At 50.0% G+C, this 17,080-nt stretch overlaps 1 protein-coding gene across 1 annotated transcript; it reads right to left on the bottom strand.

The window, feature by feature from the left end:
• Window positions 1-1,642: 1,642 nt before the first annotated feature.
• ZNF550 (zinc finger protein 550) lies at window positions 1,643-11,754 on the bottom strand. The gene is made up of 4 exons (XM_068993197.1): window positions 11,571-11,754; window positions 8,859-9,140; window positions 7,961-8,056; window positions 1,643-2,649 (listed from the first exon to the last, which is right to left on the bottom strand). The coding sequence occupies exons 1-4, from the start codon at window positions 11,752-11,754 to the stop codon at window positions 1,643-1,645; spliced, it is 1,569 nt and encodes a 522-aa protein (XP_068849298.1).
• Between the last annotated feature and the right edge of the window lie 5,326 nt (window positions 11,755-17,080).

Genomic DNA, 17,080 nt, shown 5'->3' on the forward strand with positions numbered 1-17,080 from the left:
TTTCTAGTCAAGGCTATGGTTTTTCCAGTGGTCATGTATGCATGCGAGAGTTGGACTGTGAAGAAAGCTGAGCACTGAAGAATTGATGCTTTTGAACTGTGGTGTTGGAGAAGACTCTTGAGAGTCCCTTGGACTGCAAGGAGATCCTACTAGTCCATTCTAAAGGAGATCAGTCCTTGGTGTTCTTTGGAAGGAATGTTGCTAACGCTGACACTCCAGTACTCTGGCCATCTCATGAGAAGAGTTGACTCATTGGAAACTACTCCAATGTTGGGAGGGATTGGGGACAGGAGGAGAAGGGGACGACAGAGGATGAGATGGCTGGATGGCGTTGCTGACTCGATGGATGTGAGTTTGAGTGAACTCCGGGAGTTCGTGATGGACAGGGAGGTCTGACGTGCTGCAATTCATGGGGTCGCAGAGTCGGACACGACTAAGTGACTGAACTGAACTGAATGATACTTTTAGTATTCCAATTTCTTATTAGTTCAAGTAGCTCATGACTCAAGCCTTCGTATTTCTCACAAATAATTAAGTGCCTAATGGCTAGGGAGAGCAGTGAACATATAAAAATAAAGGGCTGCACCCTTTTCCTCTCTCAAATACTGCCCCTCAAAAATAGAACTGATCAAAAACAGCAGCAGCCTTGGCAGGAAAGTCTGGAAGAGCTTGCAAAAGCGCTTCCGTTGTTTGTTTGTGCTTCCCTAGTGGCTCAGACGGGAAAGAATCTGCCTGCAACGCAGGAGATCTGGGTTCAAGCCCTGGGTCAGGAAGATCCCCTGCAGAAGGGCATGGCTACCTACTCCAGTATTCTTGTCTGGAGAATTCTATGGACAGGGAAGCCTGGCGGGCTAAGGCCCAGGAGGTCACCAAGAGTCGGACACGACTAAGTGATGAACACTTTCACTTTTCATGTTTATAGTCTTCCTCTGCGTCCCCTCCACCTCCTTGCTATTTTTCCTTTTGGCGACACTCTGGGGCTTGCAGGATCTTAGTTCCCTGACCAGGGATGGAATCCAGGCCCTGAGCAGTGAGAGCACAGAATCCTAACCCTGGACCACATGGGAGTTCCCTTGTTAGTTTCCTTTTCAACATAATGCTGAGATGGCCTCTTAAGTGCAAACCCAAGGGAGCCCCGGGGCTGGAGGTTGCTGTAAGTGCAAACGCCTCCGAGTGTGCCCCCTCTGTGCTTCCTCACAGGAAAAGCCCGAGCTCGTGAGGTTCCGATGCGGCTCCAGCGTCACAAGTGGTGGATGACCTGCCACAGAACTTTTCTCAAGGCGACAGTTAGGTGGTTCCTCCTCACTACACCATCTCAGGTGGCAGGAAGACCTTTCTCTTAGCTCAGGTTATCTGCGGGCGGTCTCTTCCCAGTGTGTGCTCTGAAGTTGACAGAGGTGGGCCCACGGGTGACAAGCCTTCTTGCTGAGTTTCTCTGCAGCCTGAATCCTCCCATGATGGGGAGCTGAAGGCTCCGGATATTTACTGCATTCCCAGGCGTCTCTCCCATGTGGCCGCCTGTGGGTTTGAAGAGGGGACCAAAAAAGCCTTCTCCAGCGTTCTTGCTGGGAAGAACGTTCCCCCTCCAGCCTGGATCTCCTCCGTAAGGACCAAGGGCGAGCAGCGGGTGAAGGCCGCCTTCTCAAGTGTGAACCCGCTGGTGCTGCAGGAGGTGTGACCTGCGCTTGAAGGCCTTGCCGCACTGGGAGCACTTGAACGGCGTCTCCGCGGTGTGGATGACCGAGTGCTGCAGGAGGTAGGTGCTCCGGTGGAAGGCCTTCCCGCACTGGGCGCAGGTGTACGGCTTCTCGCCGGTGTGGACCCGCTGGTGCTGCAGCAGCTCCGAGCTGCAGCGGAAGGCCTTGGCACACTCCGCGCACTCGTAGGGCTTCTCCCCGGTGTGGATGACGTAGTGCTGGATGAGGTGCGCTCGGTTGCTGAACGACTTCTCACACTCTTTGCATTCGAAGGGTTTTTCGCCCGAGTGGGTCCGATGGTGGCGGATGAAGGTGGAGCGGTGGGTGAAGGCCTTGCGACACTGGCTGCACTCGTAGGGCTTCTCCCCGGTGTGCACCGGCTGGTGCTGCAGGAGGTAGGACCTGCGCTTGAAGGCCTTGCCGCACTCAGCGCACCTGTACGGCTTCTCCCCGGTGTGGATGAGGTAGTGGCGGATCAGCGTGGAGCTCTGGCTGAAGGCTTTCCCACACGCGTTGCACTCGTAGGGCTTCATGCCCGTGTGAATCCGCTGGTGGCGCACGAGGTACCATTTCCTGTTGAAAGCCTTCCCGCACTGCTTGCACTTGTACAGGCGATGAATGGGGGAGCCTCTTCCAGGTCGCTGTGTGTCACGTTCGTGGAGAACATCCTCCTGAGAGACTCTCTTCTGGAACGCTCCTGGGTGCAGACCATCACCTGCCCCTACACCGTCATCCTCAAGGCTCATCTTCCGCGGATGGGCCTCTTTGCCAGCGTCCACCTCTGGCTTCTCTGGAACGCTCCACATTTCCAAGAGCCCTTGTGCAGCCCCGGCTCGCCCCAACCTGGAGTCCCAGGAAGATCCCAGAGTCAGGCTTCCCTGGAGCAAGGCTTCCTCAGATAAAACTGGTTGAGAATTGCTTGACTCTCTGGTCTGACATTTTGGTCTGTCACCTGGAAAGAAGCCGATACATGAAGGAGGGTTTTCAGTGATGCAACAGGGAAGGAACTAAAGTGACACTTCAGTGGACAAACGAGGAGAGAGCAGCACCTCTGGCACCTGCTGTGGCTTCACACCAACAGAACCTAGATTTCCAATTACTTTTTATGGTCCTTGTACCCTGACAGCACGAAAGGGGTGAGCCGAGGGCAAGCTGGGCCGGGAGACAGAGGCCCTGGAGCAAGGGAGGGAGGACCGTTTCAGTAACACTGTCTGGAGAGCATTTGCCCCGAGGATTGATGCCTTGGTTCTATAAGAGTGCAGGAATATGCCACCTTGAGACACTGGGAAGAAATAGCCCATCTTCCCTGAGATGTGTTGTGTGTGTGTGTGTGTGTGTGTGCGTGTGCGTGCGTGTGTGCGTGCGTGTGTGCTTGGTCATGGCTGACTCTTTATGACCCCCATGGACTGTAGCCCGCCAAGCTCCTCTGTCCATGGGATTTCCCAGGCAAGAATACTGAAGTGAGTTGCCATTTCCTTCTCCAGGGGATCTTCCGGACTCAGGGATCGAACCTACATCTCCTGTGTCTCCTATGTTGGCAGGCAGATTCTTTACCACTGTGCCACCTGGGAAGCCCATAAGCTGGGTCCTAATGCAGACACGGGAGTTGCCAGAAAGAAGGATGGGGTACTGGGTTGAAATAAAAGAGTACGTGTGAGTAGATTCACCCCTAGAGACTGCTTAAGAATTCTAAGAAAATGGACTGTTACTCAGCCATGAAAAAAGAATAAAAGCATTTACAGCAACACGGATGAACCTAGAGAGGGTCATACTAAGTGAAGTAAGTCAGACAGCAAAAGATAAATATCATCACTTACATGCGGAACCTAAAAAACCCCAAAAGATACAAACTCAACTTATTTACAAAACAGAAACAGACCCACAGACAGAAAACAAACTTATGGTTACCAAAGGGGACAGGGTGAGGAGGGAAAGATAAATAGGAGTTTGGGATTACTTGATACACACTATTATATATGAAATAGATAAACGACAAAGACCTCCTGTATAACACAGGGATTATACTCAGTATCTTGCAATAACCAATACAGGAAAAGAATCTGCAAAAGAATATATACATGTGTGTATAACTGACTCACCTTGCCATACATCTGAAACTAACACAACAATGTAAATCCACTCTACTCCAATTTTTAAAAAAAGGTGCCTAGAAGATGACCTGGGAGGTAATAAGTGTTATCTAAGTAGTTGATGCTTCCCTGCTGGCTCGGTGGTAAAGAAAGAGAAATGGGTTTGATCCCTGGGTCAGGAAGATCCCCTGGAGAAGGAAATGGAAACCCACTCCAGTATTCTTGCCTGGAGAATCCCATGGACAGAGGAGCCCAGTGGGCTATGGGGTCCATGGGGTTACAAAGAGTCAGACATGACTTACTGAGTTAACAAAAACTAAAACAAGTGGTTGATACACAAAACCCTGGAAATAGTGCCTTAAAAGAAGAGAAAGAATTCCCTGGCAGTCCAGTGATTATGACTCATATCCTCACTGCTGAGGAGTGGGCTCAGTCTCTGGAGATCCCGCAAGCCTTTGTGACGTGGCCAAAAAGGAAAAAAAGAGTTAGAAAAAGAAAACAGCACGAGAAGCCTGGTGGAGGCAATACGACAAGGGCGGTGATAGGAAGGAGACAGTGACCATCTCAGAAGAGAAGGGGCAGAGGGACACACCCGGCCAAACGGTAGGAAACACAATTTTCCGCTGCTGAGGGGCATTAATGTGGTGTCAGCAGGAAGGGCTCTAGAGTCAGAATGCCTCAGTTCCAGGCGTGGCTTGTGGGATCTTAGTTCCCTGACCAGGGATCAAACCCTCGCCCCCTGCAGTGGAAGCAGCTCTCACCACTGGCCCGCCAGGGAAGTCCCTTCTCTCTTCTCTAAGTCATAATTTTCTCACCTGAGAGACAAGAAGACTGTTTCTCCAGCTGACATGAAGGTTAAATGAGAAAATGCCTGTGAAGCTCTTGGCACAGTTCTTGGCGCCGTGTGAGCGTTTATGGTGGTTAATTTTGTACATCAAGTTGGCTTGGTGGTTGTGCCGAGCTCTTTGTCCAAATACCATTCGGCATGCTGCTGTAAAGGTACTTTTTAGGTACTACTGACAGTGAAATTCTCAGACTTTGAGAAAAGCAGGTTCCCCTTCATATGTTGGGCCAAATCCAATCAATTAGTAGCCTTAAGAGCAAAGACAGGGGTGGGAGGGAAGGCCAAGAGGGAGAAGAGGTATGTATGCCAATGGCTGATACATGTTAATGTATGGCAGAAACCAACATTGTGAAGTAGTTATCTATGGCAGAAACCAACACTGTAAAGCAGTTATCCTCCAATTAAAAATACATAAATTTAAAAAAGAGAGAGAGAGAAAAGACTGAGATGCCCTAGGAGGGAAGGAATTCTGCCTCCAGACTCAAGGCTGCAAGCATCTACTCTCCCAGCTTACTGGCCTGCCCTGCAAATTTCAAAATCTCTTAGCTCTCACAATCATACAAAGCCAGATCAATAGACTAGATCTCAATGGACACATGTCTCTTTTGGCTCAGATTCTCTGAAGCAGTCTAATGTCAGTATCCTCATTGCTTTAGGGGGCAGTTAGGATAACAGCAACTCCACCATCCAGGACAAGCCATCTTGTTCTACATGCCAAAGAAAGAGGCCTCAGAAGAAACGAACCTTGGTGATACCCAGCCTTGAGAACTGAAACTGCTGTTCAAGGCACCCACTCCCATCCTCAGAAAGAAACAAAGAAAATCTATCCACAATGACAGAGTGTCAACAGTGGGGATCGCTATAGGAGCAGCTACTGACAAGGATGGGGCGCCAGAACCTGCCACAGTCCTGGAAATATTCTAAATTTTAGGTGGGGTAAAGGATACTTCAGTTTATATGTATATTAAAAAGTAAAGCTGAAAAAAAAAGTGAAGCTGAAATCCCACTCCTGGGCATATATCCAGACAAAACTCTCATTTGAAAAGACATGAGAGAGTCAATTTCAGGCTGATAAGCACTCTGGGGTCCCTGAGGAGGAGACAGAGGGTGTGGCGTCTCAAGGAGGAGAAAAGGCCAGACTCTTCTTTTCTACATTCCTTAGTCTTAGTCACAAAAAACGTGTTTTTCTTTAACACAACTAAACAACTCAGCTTCAACTCTGTACTAAGGATTGTATAACAACAATGTATTCTGCTTGAGGACAGTTTCTTCTTCTTGAAAACCTTCTGACTAATCCTGTTATGTTAAAATGTATATTATGGGTTATGGCAGAAAGTGAAGAGGAACTAAAAAGCCTCTTGATGAAACTGAAAGAGGAGAGTGAAAAAGTTGGCTTAAAGCTCAACATTCAGAAAACGAAGATCATGGCATCTGGTTCCATCACTTCATGGGAAATAGATGGAGAAACAGTGGAAACAGTGTCAGACTTTATTTTTGGGGGCTCCAAAATCACGGCAGATGGTGACTGCAGCCATGAAATTAAAAGACGCTTACTCCTTGGAAGGAAAGTTATGACCAACCTAGATAGTATATTCAAAAGCAGAGACATTACTTTGCCAACAAAGGTCCGTCTAGTCAAGGCTACGGTTTTTCCAATGGTCAGGTATGGATGTGAGAGTTGGACTGTGAATAAAGCTGAGTGCCGAAGAATTGATGCTTTTGAACTGTAGTGTTGGAGAAGACTCTTGCGAGTCCCTTCAACTGCAAGGAGATCCAACCAGTCCATCCTAAAGGAGATCAGCCCTGGGATTTCTTTGGAAGGAATGATGCTAAAGCTGAAACTCCAGTACTCTGGCCACCTCATGTGACGAGTTGACTCATCGGAAAAGACTGTGATGCTGGGAGGGATTGGGGGCAGGAGGAGAAGGGGACGACCCAGGATGAGATGGCTGGATGGCATCACCGACTCGATGGACATGAGTCTGAGTGAACTCCGGGAGTTGGTGATGGACAGGGAGGCCTGGCGTGCTGCGATTCATGGGGTCGCAAAGAGTGGGACACGACTGAGCGACTGAACTGAAGATCTTCCTATTGTCAGTTCGAATCCTGTCATCTTAAAATGCAAGTTGTGGGAGCAGGTCTAGTAAGATCTTTACAACCTTGAGACATTCTTTTGCAGATCTTTTTCTTCTATTTCTTACTATATAAATCCCTTTAATATTTGTTGTAAAGCTGGTTTGGTGGCACTGAATTGTAACTTTTGCTTGTCTGAAAAGCTTTTGATTTCTCCACCAATGAGGTGAGACATTCTTTTGATTCACTGTAATAACCAATTAAAAAGTATATAGCTCTCTTGCTAAGACTAGCAAGAGGGGCACTCACCGTCCCACTTCTGATGTCTCTATGTCAGAAGCTTTCTCTGTCCATTTTTCATTTTAATAAAACTCTGCTACACAAAAGTTTTTGAGTGATCAAGCCTGGTCCCTGGTCCTGAAGCTAAATCTTTAGAGATCATGAATCTGACATCGTTCACCCTAGGCTGTCAGACACACGCACCCCTGTGTTCACAGCAGCACTGTTCACAATAGCCAAGACATGGAAACAACCTAAATGTCCATCGACTGATGAATGGATGAAGGTGTGGCGCTTATATACAGCGGAATATCACTCAGCCATAAAAAAGGATGAAATTATGCCATTTGCAGCAACACAGATGGAACCAGAAGATATTATGCTTTAGTGAAATAAGTCAGACAGAGAAAAACAAATGCCATATGGTCTCACTTATATGTGAAATCTAACTATATGACACAAAAGCACTTGTCTATGACACAGAAACAGATTCACAGACGTGGAGAACAGACTTGTTGCCAAGCGGGGTAGTGATGAGGGGGAAGGACTGGGAGTTTGGGATCGGCAGCTGCAAACTATTACACTTAGGATGGATAAGCAGCAAGCCCTACTGTAGCACCGGGAACTACGCTGGATGTTCTGGGATAAACCAGAGTGGAAAAGAATATAAAGAAAGGATATACAGATGTGTATAACTAAGTCACCTTGCTGTACAGCCTAACTAGCAGAACACTGGAAATCAACTGTACTTCAATGTAATAGAGAAAATTAAAAAGAAAAAAACAAGGAGGAGGAGGTGTCTGGATCTCTAAACAATGGTGTGGTCCTGAGCTTGCCAGCTGATGCACACTAAACCTCGATGCGAGAGAAACCTCCAGACCCCACAAAGGGCTTCACATGGCACCTCAGAGGCGGTGGTCCCCGCACGTTCTGAAGGCTGCCATGAGCGCAACTGGCCAGCAGCTACCAGTTCCTACCTGGGCCGGTGCTATGCGGGAGGCCTCTGGTTCCTGTCCACAGCTTCTGCCCATGCTCCAGCAGGTGGATCAACTCTGGTTTGGGAATTGGATGCCCTGTGGATGGAGCAAGAAACAGGATACAGGTGTTTGATGAGAAGAATGAAACCCTCCACCCTGTCTGGGACTCTGTGACAGGAAGAGGAAGACCATGAATGTAGCTGCTCCCCAAGTAAATAAAGTATTGATTCATGACCTGGAACCAAGGGCGCACACACCACTCCAGGGCTTCAACTGCCGTAGAAGGTAGGGTCGTCTGTCTGCGCAACACCTGTGCCCTTGAACATCATCACTGGAAGCCGGGCCCGTGCAAGGGCACAGGACAGGACCCTGGGAAGCAGACGCTCCTTCCGGAACGTCTTTGATGATTCCTCCAAGTCACCCTGTGCTTCAGAACCACCCAAGGATGCCTAAGCCCAACCTCAAACCAAAAGAAACAAAACTGCTCAGGGTCACATCGAGGCATCAGTAGTTCTCAATTCCCTGGTGGCACTGATGTCAAATGCTATGGAGGGCCTGCCTGCCTCACCTTCTCTTCAGAGAGCAGCCCTGCTACCTGGCTGGGGGGACACGTGACCCCACCAGGTTGGGGCAGTCAGCTTCCCGGCAGAGGAGTCAAGAACAGGGACCTCAGACTGATGCCCCAGGGTACTGGGCACCGGGATGAGGGCTGGTGTTCACAGGGACACTGCTTCTATCCCTCTGATCCCTGCTATATACACAGACCAGGCAGGAGGAGGAGGGCCCAGCAAACTCCAGGGCCTGTGGGGAGCAGCAAAGGTGACTCCTGTGACCTTCTGATCAGCCAGAAACCAGCAGGAGGCTGGGCTCCGCACAGGTCTAAGAGCTGAGCACGTACCCAGGGAGACCAGGAGCCCGCAGGTCTCCAGCATCACCTCCCGGAACAGGGTCCTCTGGTCCAGGTCAAGTTGTCCCCACTCCTCCCGGGTAAAGGTCACGGCCACGTCCTTGAGGGTCACCACCACCTGGAGAGTCAAACACGGCAACACTGGTGATGTGCACTTGGGTGGGATCCAGCCTGTCACTGTGTTGCTGGTGAAGGTGCAGAGACCCAGGCCTGAATCGTGAGGCCTGCTGATGGCCAAGTTCTGGGCTGGGTTCAGGGGGAAGCAGGTGCAGCCTTGGGGCATAAAGCAGTTGTGGCTGAGAGGAAAGCCTCAGGTGAAGGAGGCCACGGGAGATGACACAGACAGTGGTGTTCCACGAGGTCGGGGGGCAGAGTCAGTGCTCCGGGAAAAATGCTCAAGATGCAATTCCAACAATGGCCACAGCAGCGACAGCACCTGAGCTGCCCTCACGCGGTCTGAGCGCCTGCCCAGGCTGAGGGCTTCACCCGCTGACGTTCAAGTGACTGCAGATCCCTTGCTCTGGGCCAGAGATCCGGGGTTCAGATGAAGAGTCTGAAGTCTGACACTTGCTGGCAGCGTGACCGTAGGCACAACATCTCATCATTTCTCCAAGCATCAGTGTCACCATTAATACTATGCTCAATCCCAATGTGCCGCGATTCTGAGAACTAAAGAGAAAATAACAGATGCGGGAGGGCCGGCACAGTGAAGTGCTCCATGTCTTTTGTGACTTTTAGTAATTCCCCCTACAGCCCTCGAGGGAAAGGTCACCATCACCTCCCTATCTCAGCCAGAGCTCTAGGTCCAGGGAGCCCTAGAAAGTCACCCATAACCTCAGATTTAAGCTACAAAAGCTGGGAAATGCCCTGGTTGCCCAGTGGTTCGTACTCCACGCTTTCACTGACAAAGCCCAGGGTTCGATTGTTGGTTGTGGAACTAGGATCCCACAAGCCATGTTGCATGGTAAAAAAAAAAAAAAAGGAAGAGACCTGGGAACTGAATATCCATCCAGCAAAAGACAGCAGAGAGTTACCAGAAGATGCGCAGGGGGGAGCCAGGGGAAAATAGCCAGGAAAAGACTATCCTAAGAGGAGACACTGAGGCACAGGGGTGGGGAGAGAGGCAGCCCTGCAGAGATCCGGGATCAGGGCCCCAGACAAAGGGAAACGCAAGGGCAAGAGCTGCACACTGGGCAGAAACGAGTGCAGCAAGGGAAGAACGGGAGGGGGGAGCACGGAGGAGCTCACAGGGCAGATCCAGTACAGCCCCGTGGGCCGCGGAGCAGGAGACTGTATTTACTGTAGCTGTGCCGAGAGCACCTGAGTGGGAGGCTCATTCATCCCACCATCTCCTGAGCACCTTTTATAAGCCTGGGCCATTCCAGGTCTTGGCAGAGAGCACTACAGGCGCTCAAGTTCTAGGGCTGGAAACAGATGCTAAATGAACAACTAAATAAATGAACACAACAATGTCAGAGGGACCAAAAGGTTCCAAACTCAAGAAAAACGAGCCCGAAGGCTGAGGAGGTGACTGCCTGCTTGCGACTGGGCACCAGGAAAAGCCTCTCTCAGGACAGCCAATGGGAATGAGTGTGAAATAGAGAAAAGAAGGCGACCGAGTGGATGGGGAAATCAACAAATAGGACAAGTCCTGACGTGATCAGGACTGCGAAGAGGGCACTCAGGGCAATGGCTATGCAGTCACCCAGGACCTCTTCTGCTCTTATGTCCAAAGGAGCCCACATTCCTGTACACCACCATACTTCACCATCGGAACGGGCTGTAAACCAACCAAAACCCACTGCCACTTCTGAAGTGTATGTGACCTATGTCGGGCTTAGAACGACTCTGTGAGACCCTATGGACTGTAGCCTGCCAGGCTCTTCTGTCCATGGGATTCTCTAGGCCACAATACTGGAGTGGGTTGCCATGCCCTCTTCCAAGGGATCTTCCCGACCTGGGGACTGAACCTACATCCCTTACATCTGCTGCACTAGCAGGCAGGTTCTAGAGCCACCCGGGAAACTGAAAGGTAAATTGGCCTTTTGGGCTCCGAGCTGGTCCTGACACCTTTTCTGTCCTAGCAGAGCAGCAATCCCCAGACTGCTGCAGGCTACTGCTGCCTCTTCCCCACTCCAGCCCTTATCTTCATAGAGGATTCAGGAAAGGGAAGCCAAGGACCAGACTCCCCCAGGGATGCGCCTCTGCCATCAACATGGGCTCAGGAGGCAGTTCCATGAAAAGACAGCCAGAGTGATGCTCCCTGGACCATACTGGACACTAGATAATACATGCCATGCATGTGTCTTTTCTAGTTTCCTAAACCCAGGTGGAGGAACTTTAATATAAAAGCCAAGCACAGGAACTATCCTGGCGGGCCAGTGGTTAATAATCCCCGATTCAGGTGACACCAGTTCGATCCCTGCTCGAGGAACTAGGATCTCACAAGCCTCACGACTCAGCCAAAAAAAAAAACAAGTCAAGGGCAGCACTGAAAGTTACCCAAGGTCCTAGACTCGGGGAGGGGCGCGGGCTCAACGCGCAGAAAGGTCTCGGGACCGTGCGGCCTGCGCTCCGCCCCGCGGGTCCTTCCACGCCACTGGTGTGGGCTTGAAGGGAGGAACTCTAGAAGGCGCGTCTCGCCCTTTTACACGGCGTCCCAGCGACTGACAGAAATAGGATCCACCGTACGGAGCCCCTAACCTGGGCTCCCACACGGAGCACAAGCGACGCCCTCCCGAGGCTCCGAGACAGCGTCCTGCAGAGGACAAGGCGCCGAGACGCAGGCCACCGCCGGCCAGCCCCGCAGGGCGCCCGGGCCACGCGGGTAGGTCCGCGCGGGGGCGCGTCGTCCGCTCACCTGCCCCGCGGTCAAGAGCGCCGCCATCGCTCCGCGGGGAGCGCGGGAGCCCGCGGCCGCGCCGGCGAGCGGCCGGCCCGGGCGGCTCAGCCCACCCTCCGCCAGGTCGCACCGAGGCGCGCGTGCGCCTGCCTTGCTGTCCTCGCCGACCCGTCCCCAAACCCTGGGAAGCAGTCACCAGAGACAGACAAAACCTCCCCGTCAGCAACGGGCAGCCGCGGGCCACGCCGGAAGTCCCGCCCCAGGAAGCGCGGCCGCCAACGCCCCCTCCGGCGCCCTCAGCGTGGCGTCCCTCCCAGCCGCCCTAGAGCACGGCCTTCTGGGTAATGTAGTCCTGCCTCCGTCCGACAAGGGGCTGCGGCTGAATCGCGACCCCATAGACAGCAGCCCACCAGGCTCCGCCGTCCCCGGGATTCTCCAGGCAAGAACACTGGAGTGCGTCGCCATGTCCTTCTCCAATGCAGGAAAGTGCAGAGTGGAAGGGAAGCCGCTCAGTCGTGTCCGACTCTGAGCGACTCCATGGACTGCAGGCTTCCAGGCTCTTGCGTCCATGGGACTTTCCAGGCAAGAGCACTAGAACGGGGTGCCATCGCCTTCTCTGCCGAGAAGAGGAAACCACTCCTTCTGGGAGTCAACGGCCCAGAGGCCTGGAGTCTGAAGCGGGCCAAGGGCCTACAGAGGCTCCAACCAAGGAGACGAGGCATTGCATGTTTCTCAGCAAGTGGACGTACTGTATTGTAAATCTTTTTAAACTTTGCGTTCTGCTGCCTCACCATCCCCGCAGGTTGTGAGCACCCCGCTCAAGTGATGACTGAGCTCAGGTACACCACTCAGTTCAGTTCAGTTCAGTCGCTCAGTCTGTCCGACTCTTTGTGACCCCGTGAATCGCAGCACGCCAGGCCTCCCTGTCCATCACCATCTCCCGGAGTTCACTCAGACTCACGTCCATCCAGTCCGTGATGCCATCCAGCCATCTCATCCTCGGTCATCCCCTTCTCTCTCCCGCCCCCAATCCCTCCCAGCATCAGAGTCTTTTCCAATGAGTCAGCTCTTCACATGAGGTGGCCAAAGTACTGGAGCTTCAGCTTTAGCATCCTTCCTTCCAAAGAAATCCCAGGGCTGATCTTCAGAATGGACTGGTTGGATCTCCTTGCAGTCCAAGGGACTCTCAAGAATCTTCTCCAACACCACAGTTCAAAAGCATCAATTCTTTGGCACTCAGCCTTCTTCACAGTCCAACTCTCACATGCATACATGACCACAGGAAAACCCATAGCCTTGACTAGAGGGACCTTAGTTGGCAAAGTAATGTCTCTGCTTTTGATTATACTATCTAGGTTGGTCATAACTTCTCTTAGAAAGTGTCTTTTAATTTCATGGCTACAGTCACCATCTGCTGTGATTTTGGAGCCCAAAAAGATAAAGTCTGACACTGTTTCCACTGTTTACCAATCTATTTCCCATGAAGTGATGGGACCGGATGCCATGATCTTCGTTTTCTGAATGTTGAGCTTTAAGCCAACTTTTTCGCTCTCCTCTTTGACTTTCATCAAGAGGCTTCACTTTCTGCCATAAGAGTGGTGTCATCTGCATGTCTGAGGTTATTGATATTTCTCCCGGGAATCTTAATTCCAGCTTGTGTTTCTTCCAGCCCAGCGTTTCTCATGATGTACTCTGCATAGAAGTTAAATAAGCAGAGTGACAATATATAGCCTTGACATACTCCTTTTCCTATTTGGAACCAGTCTGTTGTTCCGTGTCCAGTTCTAACTATTGCTTCCTGACCTGCATACAGATTTCTCAAGAGGCAGGTCAGGTGGTCTGGTATTCCCATCTCTTTCAGAATTTTCCACAGTTTATTGTGATCCACACAGTCAAAGGCTTTGGCATAGTCAATAAAGCAGAAATAGAAGTTTTTCTGGAACTCTCTTGCTTTTTCCATGATCCAGCGGATGTTGGCAATTTGATCTCTGGTTCCTCTGTCTTTTCTAAAACCAGCTTGAACATCAGGGAGTTCACGGTTCACGTATTGCTGAAGCCTGGCTTGGAGAATTTTGAGCATTACTTTACTAGCATGTGAGATGAGTGTAATTGTGCAGTAGTTTGAGCATTCTTTGGCATTGCCTTTCTTTGGGATTGGAATGAAAACTGACCTTTTCCAGTCCTGTGGCCACTGCTGAGTTTTCCAAACTTGCTGGCATATTGAGTGCAGCACTTTCACAGCATCATCTTTCACGATTTGAAACAGCTCCACTGGAATTCCATCACCTCCACTAGCTTTGTTCGTAGTGATGCTTTCTAAGGCCCACTTGACTTCACATTCCAAGATGTCTGGCTCTAGATTAGTGATCACATCATCATGATTATCTGGGTCATGAAGATATTTTTTGTACAGTTCTTCTGTGTATTCTTGCCACCTCTTCTTAATATCTTCTGCTTCTGTTAGGTCCAGACTATTTCTGTCCTTTTTCGAGCCCATCTTTGCATGAAATGTTCCCTTGGTATCTCTAATTTTCTTGAAGAGATCTCTAGTCTTTCCCATTCTGTTGTTTTCCTATATTTCTTTGCATTGATTGCTGAAGAAGGCTTTCTTATCTCTTCTTGCTATTCTTTGGAACTCTGCATTCAGATGCTTATATCTTTCCTTTTCTCCTTTGCTTTTCGCCTCTCTTCTTTTCACAGCTATTTGTAAGGCCTCCCCAGACAGCCATTTTGGTTTTTTGCATTTCTTTTCCATGGGGATGGTCTTGATCCCTGTCTCCTGTACAATGTCACGAACCGCATTCCATAGTTCATCAGGCACTCTATCTATCTATCTATTTCTCACTTCCACTGTATAATCATAAGGGATTTGATTTAGGTCGTACCTGAATGGTCTAGCGGTTTCCCCTACTTTCTTCAAGTTGAGTCTGAATTTGGCAATAAGGAGTTCATGATCTGAGCCACAGTCAGCTCCTGGGTCTTGTTTTTGTTGACTGTATAGAGCTTCTCCATCTTTGGCTGCAAAGAATATAATCAATCTGTTTTCGGTGTTGACCATCTGGTGATGTCCATGTGTAGAGTCTTGTCTTGTGTTTTTGGAAGAGGGTGTTTGCTATGACCAGTGCATTTTCTTGGCAAAACTCTATTAGTCTTTGCCCTGCTTCATTCCACATTCCAAGGCAGAGTGATGAGGCTGTGGCTCCCGGAACTAGCTTCCCTTCTTGTCCTCCCTTGTGACCTAGTGACATTCCAGTGCACCAGTGAAGTCCCCTCATGACATTTGCCTGTAGCCCCTCTGGGTACAGCAATAATGCTGGTTGTCTAGAGGCCCTCTTTGTCTCTGGGCTTTCCTCCTACTAAGTTAAGCAGGCTCCCAGGATAGCATGTCTGTGAGAGCTCAGCTGCTTCAGCCATGTCTGACTCTTGTGACCCCATGGACTGCAGCCCATCAGGCTCCTCTGTCCATGGAATTCTCCAGATAGAATACTGGAGTGGGTTGCCATTTATTTCTCCAGAAGATCTTCCCCACCCAGGGTTCCAACCTGAGTCTTCTGTTGTCTCCTGAGTTGCAGGCAGATTCCTTACCCACTGAGCCCTCAGGGAAGCCCACAAAGAAACTACAGGGGACTGAAAATAACTGTGCATGTGAAGTTAGGACAAGTTATAAACAGTCAGATGCCAAAAAACCTAACACCCAGGTATGGCTTCTGAGGTGTCTGGAGCAAAATCAGGGCGCTGTGCATGAGCCCTGCCGGAAGTGCCACCAAGGGCGTGGGCAGACGACCTAAACTAGCTTCAAACGGATCGGGGCAGATACAATTAAAAAGAAAAAACAACAACGAGACATCGAAAAAGAGCAACGTACTAAATGCTACTTCCTCCTAGGACATTGGCTGCCATGATCACAGTCTGAGCATGTGTGAAATGGGGCAACTTATCCCCACTTCCCTGGTGATCCAGTATTTAAGAATCCACTTGCCAATGCAGGGAACATGGGTGTCATCCCTAGTCTGAGAAAATTTCACGTGGGCAACGCAACTGCGCCAGTGTCCCACAACTACTGAGCCTGTGCAGTTACTGAAGGAAGTGCCGAGAACCTGTGCTCCACCTGTGCTTTCACTAAGTGCAGGGTGAAAAAGCTGGCTTAAAACTCAACATTCAAAACGCTAAGATCATGGCATCTGGTCCCGTCACTTCATGGCAAATAGATGGGGAAACAATGGAAACGGTGAGAGGCTTTATTTTCTTGGTCTCCAAAATCACTGCAGATAGTGACTGCAGCCATGAAATTAAAAGACACTTGCTCCTTGGAAAAAAAGCTATGCTCAAACTAGACAGCATATTATAAAGCAGAGACATTACTTTGCCAACAAAGCTCTGGTATAGCCAAAGCTATGGTTTTTCCAGTAGTCATGTATGGATGTGAGAGTTGGACCATAAAAAAGGCTAAGCGCTGGAGAATTGATGCTTTTGAACTGTGGTGCTGGAGAAGACTCTTGAGAGTCCCTTGGACAGCAAGGAGATCCAATCAGTACATCATAAAGGAAATCAGTTCTGAATATTCATTGGAAGGACTGATGCTGAAGCTGAAACACCAATACTTTGGCCACTGATGAGAAGAACTGACTCACTGGAAAAGACCTGGGAAAGACTGAAGGCAGGAGAAGGGCCAACAGAGGATGAGATGATTGTGAGTCTGTTTACCTCAGATTGGGACTTGAACCAAGCCAAAACCCAGTTTGGGACTTGAACCCACGTGGCTGGGACTCAAACCCAGCCAAAACCCACAGTAGCTGGTTTCAGGACCTAATGAAGCTCAGGTCCTTGATGTCTCATGACAGAAAGAATTCAGTGATGACCAAGTGATAGGTAAGAAGTGGATTTATTTAGATTCAGAGAGAAGCACACTCCACAGAGTGTGGGCCATCACTGAGGGCTAGTGTGGCCCTGAAATGTGGCGTGGTTAGTTTTTATAGGCTTGATAATTTTACATGTTAATGAGTAGGAGGATTATTGCAGCTGTTTTTGGGAAGGGGTGGAGATGTCCAGGATTTGGGCCACCACTCACTGCTCGGTCTTTTGACGGCGCCTTGGGCCTCTCATGGCACCTCTGGGTGTGTCACTTCACTTACTGACTGACGATCAAGGTCTAGTCTTGTCTGGAATCTTGGTCCCACTTGACTCTTTTTTTTTTCAGTTTTTATTTTCACTTTATTTTACTTTAGAATACTGTATTGGTTTTGCCATACATTGACATGAATCCACCACGGGTGTGCATGCGTTCCCAAACATGAACCCCCCTCCCACCTCCTCCCCATGACATCTCTCTGGGTCATCCCCGTGCCCCAGCCCCAAGCATGCTGTATCCTGC

The sequence above is a fragment of the Capricornis sumatraensis genome, chromosome 20 (assembly GCF_032405125.1).
Source record: "Capricornis sumatraensis isolate serow.1 chromosome 20, serow.2, whole genome shotgun sequence".
Classification (NCBI taxonomy): domain Eukaryota; kingdom Metazoa; phylum Chordata; class Mammalia; order Artiodactyla; family Bovidae; genus Capricornis; species Capricornis sumatraensis.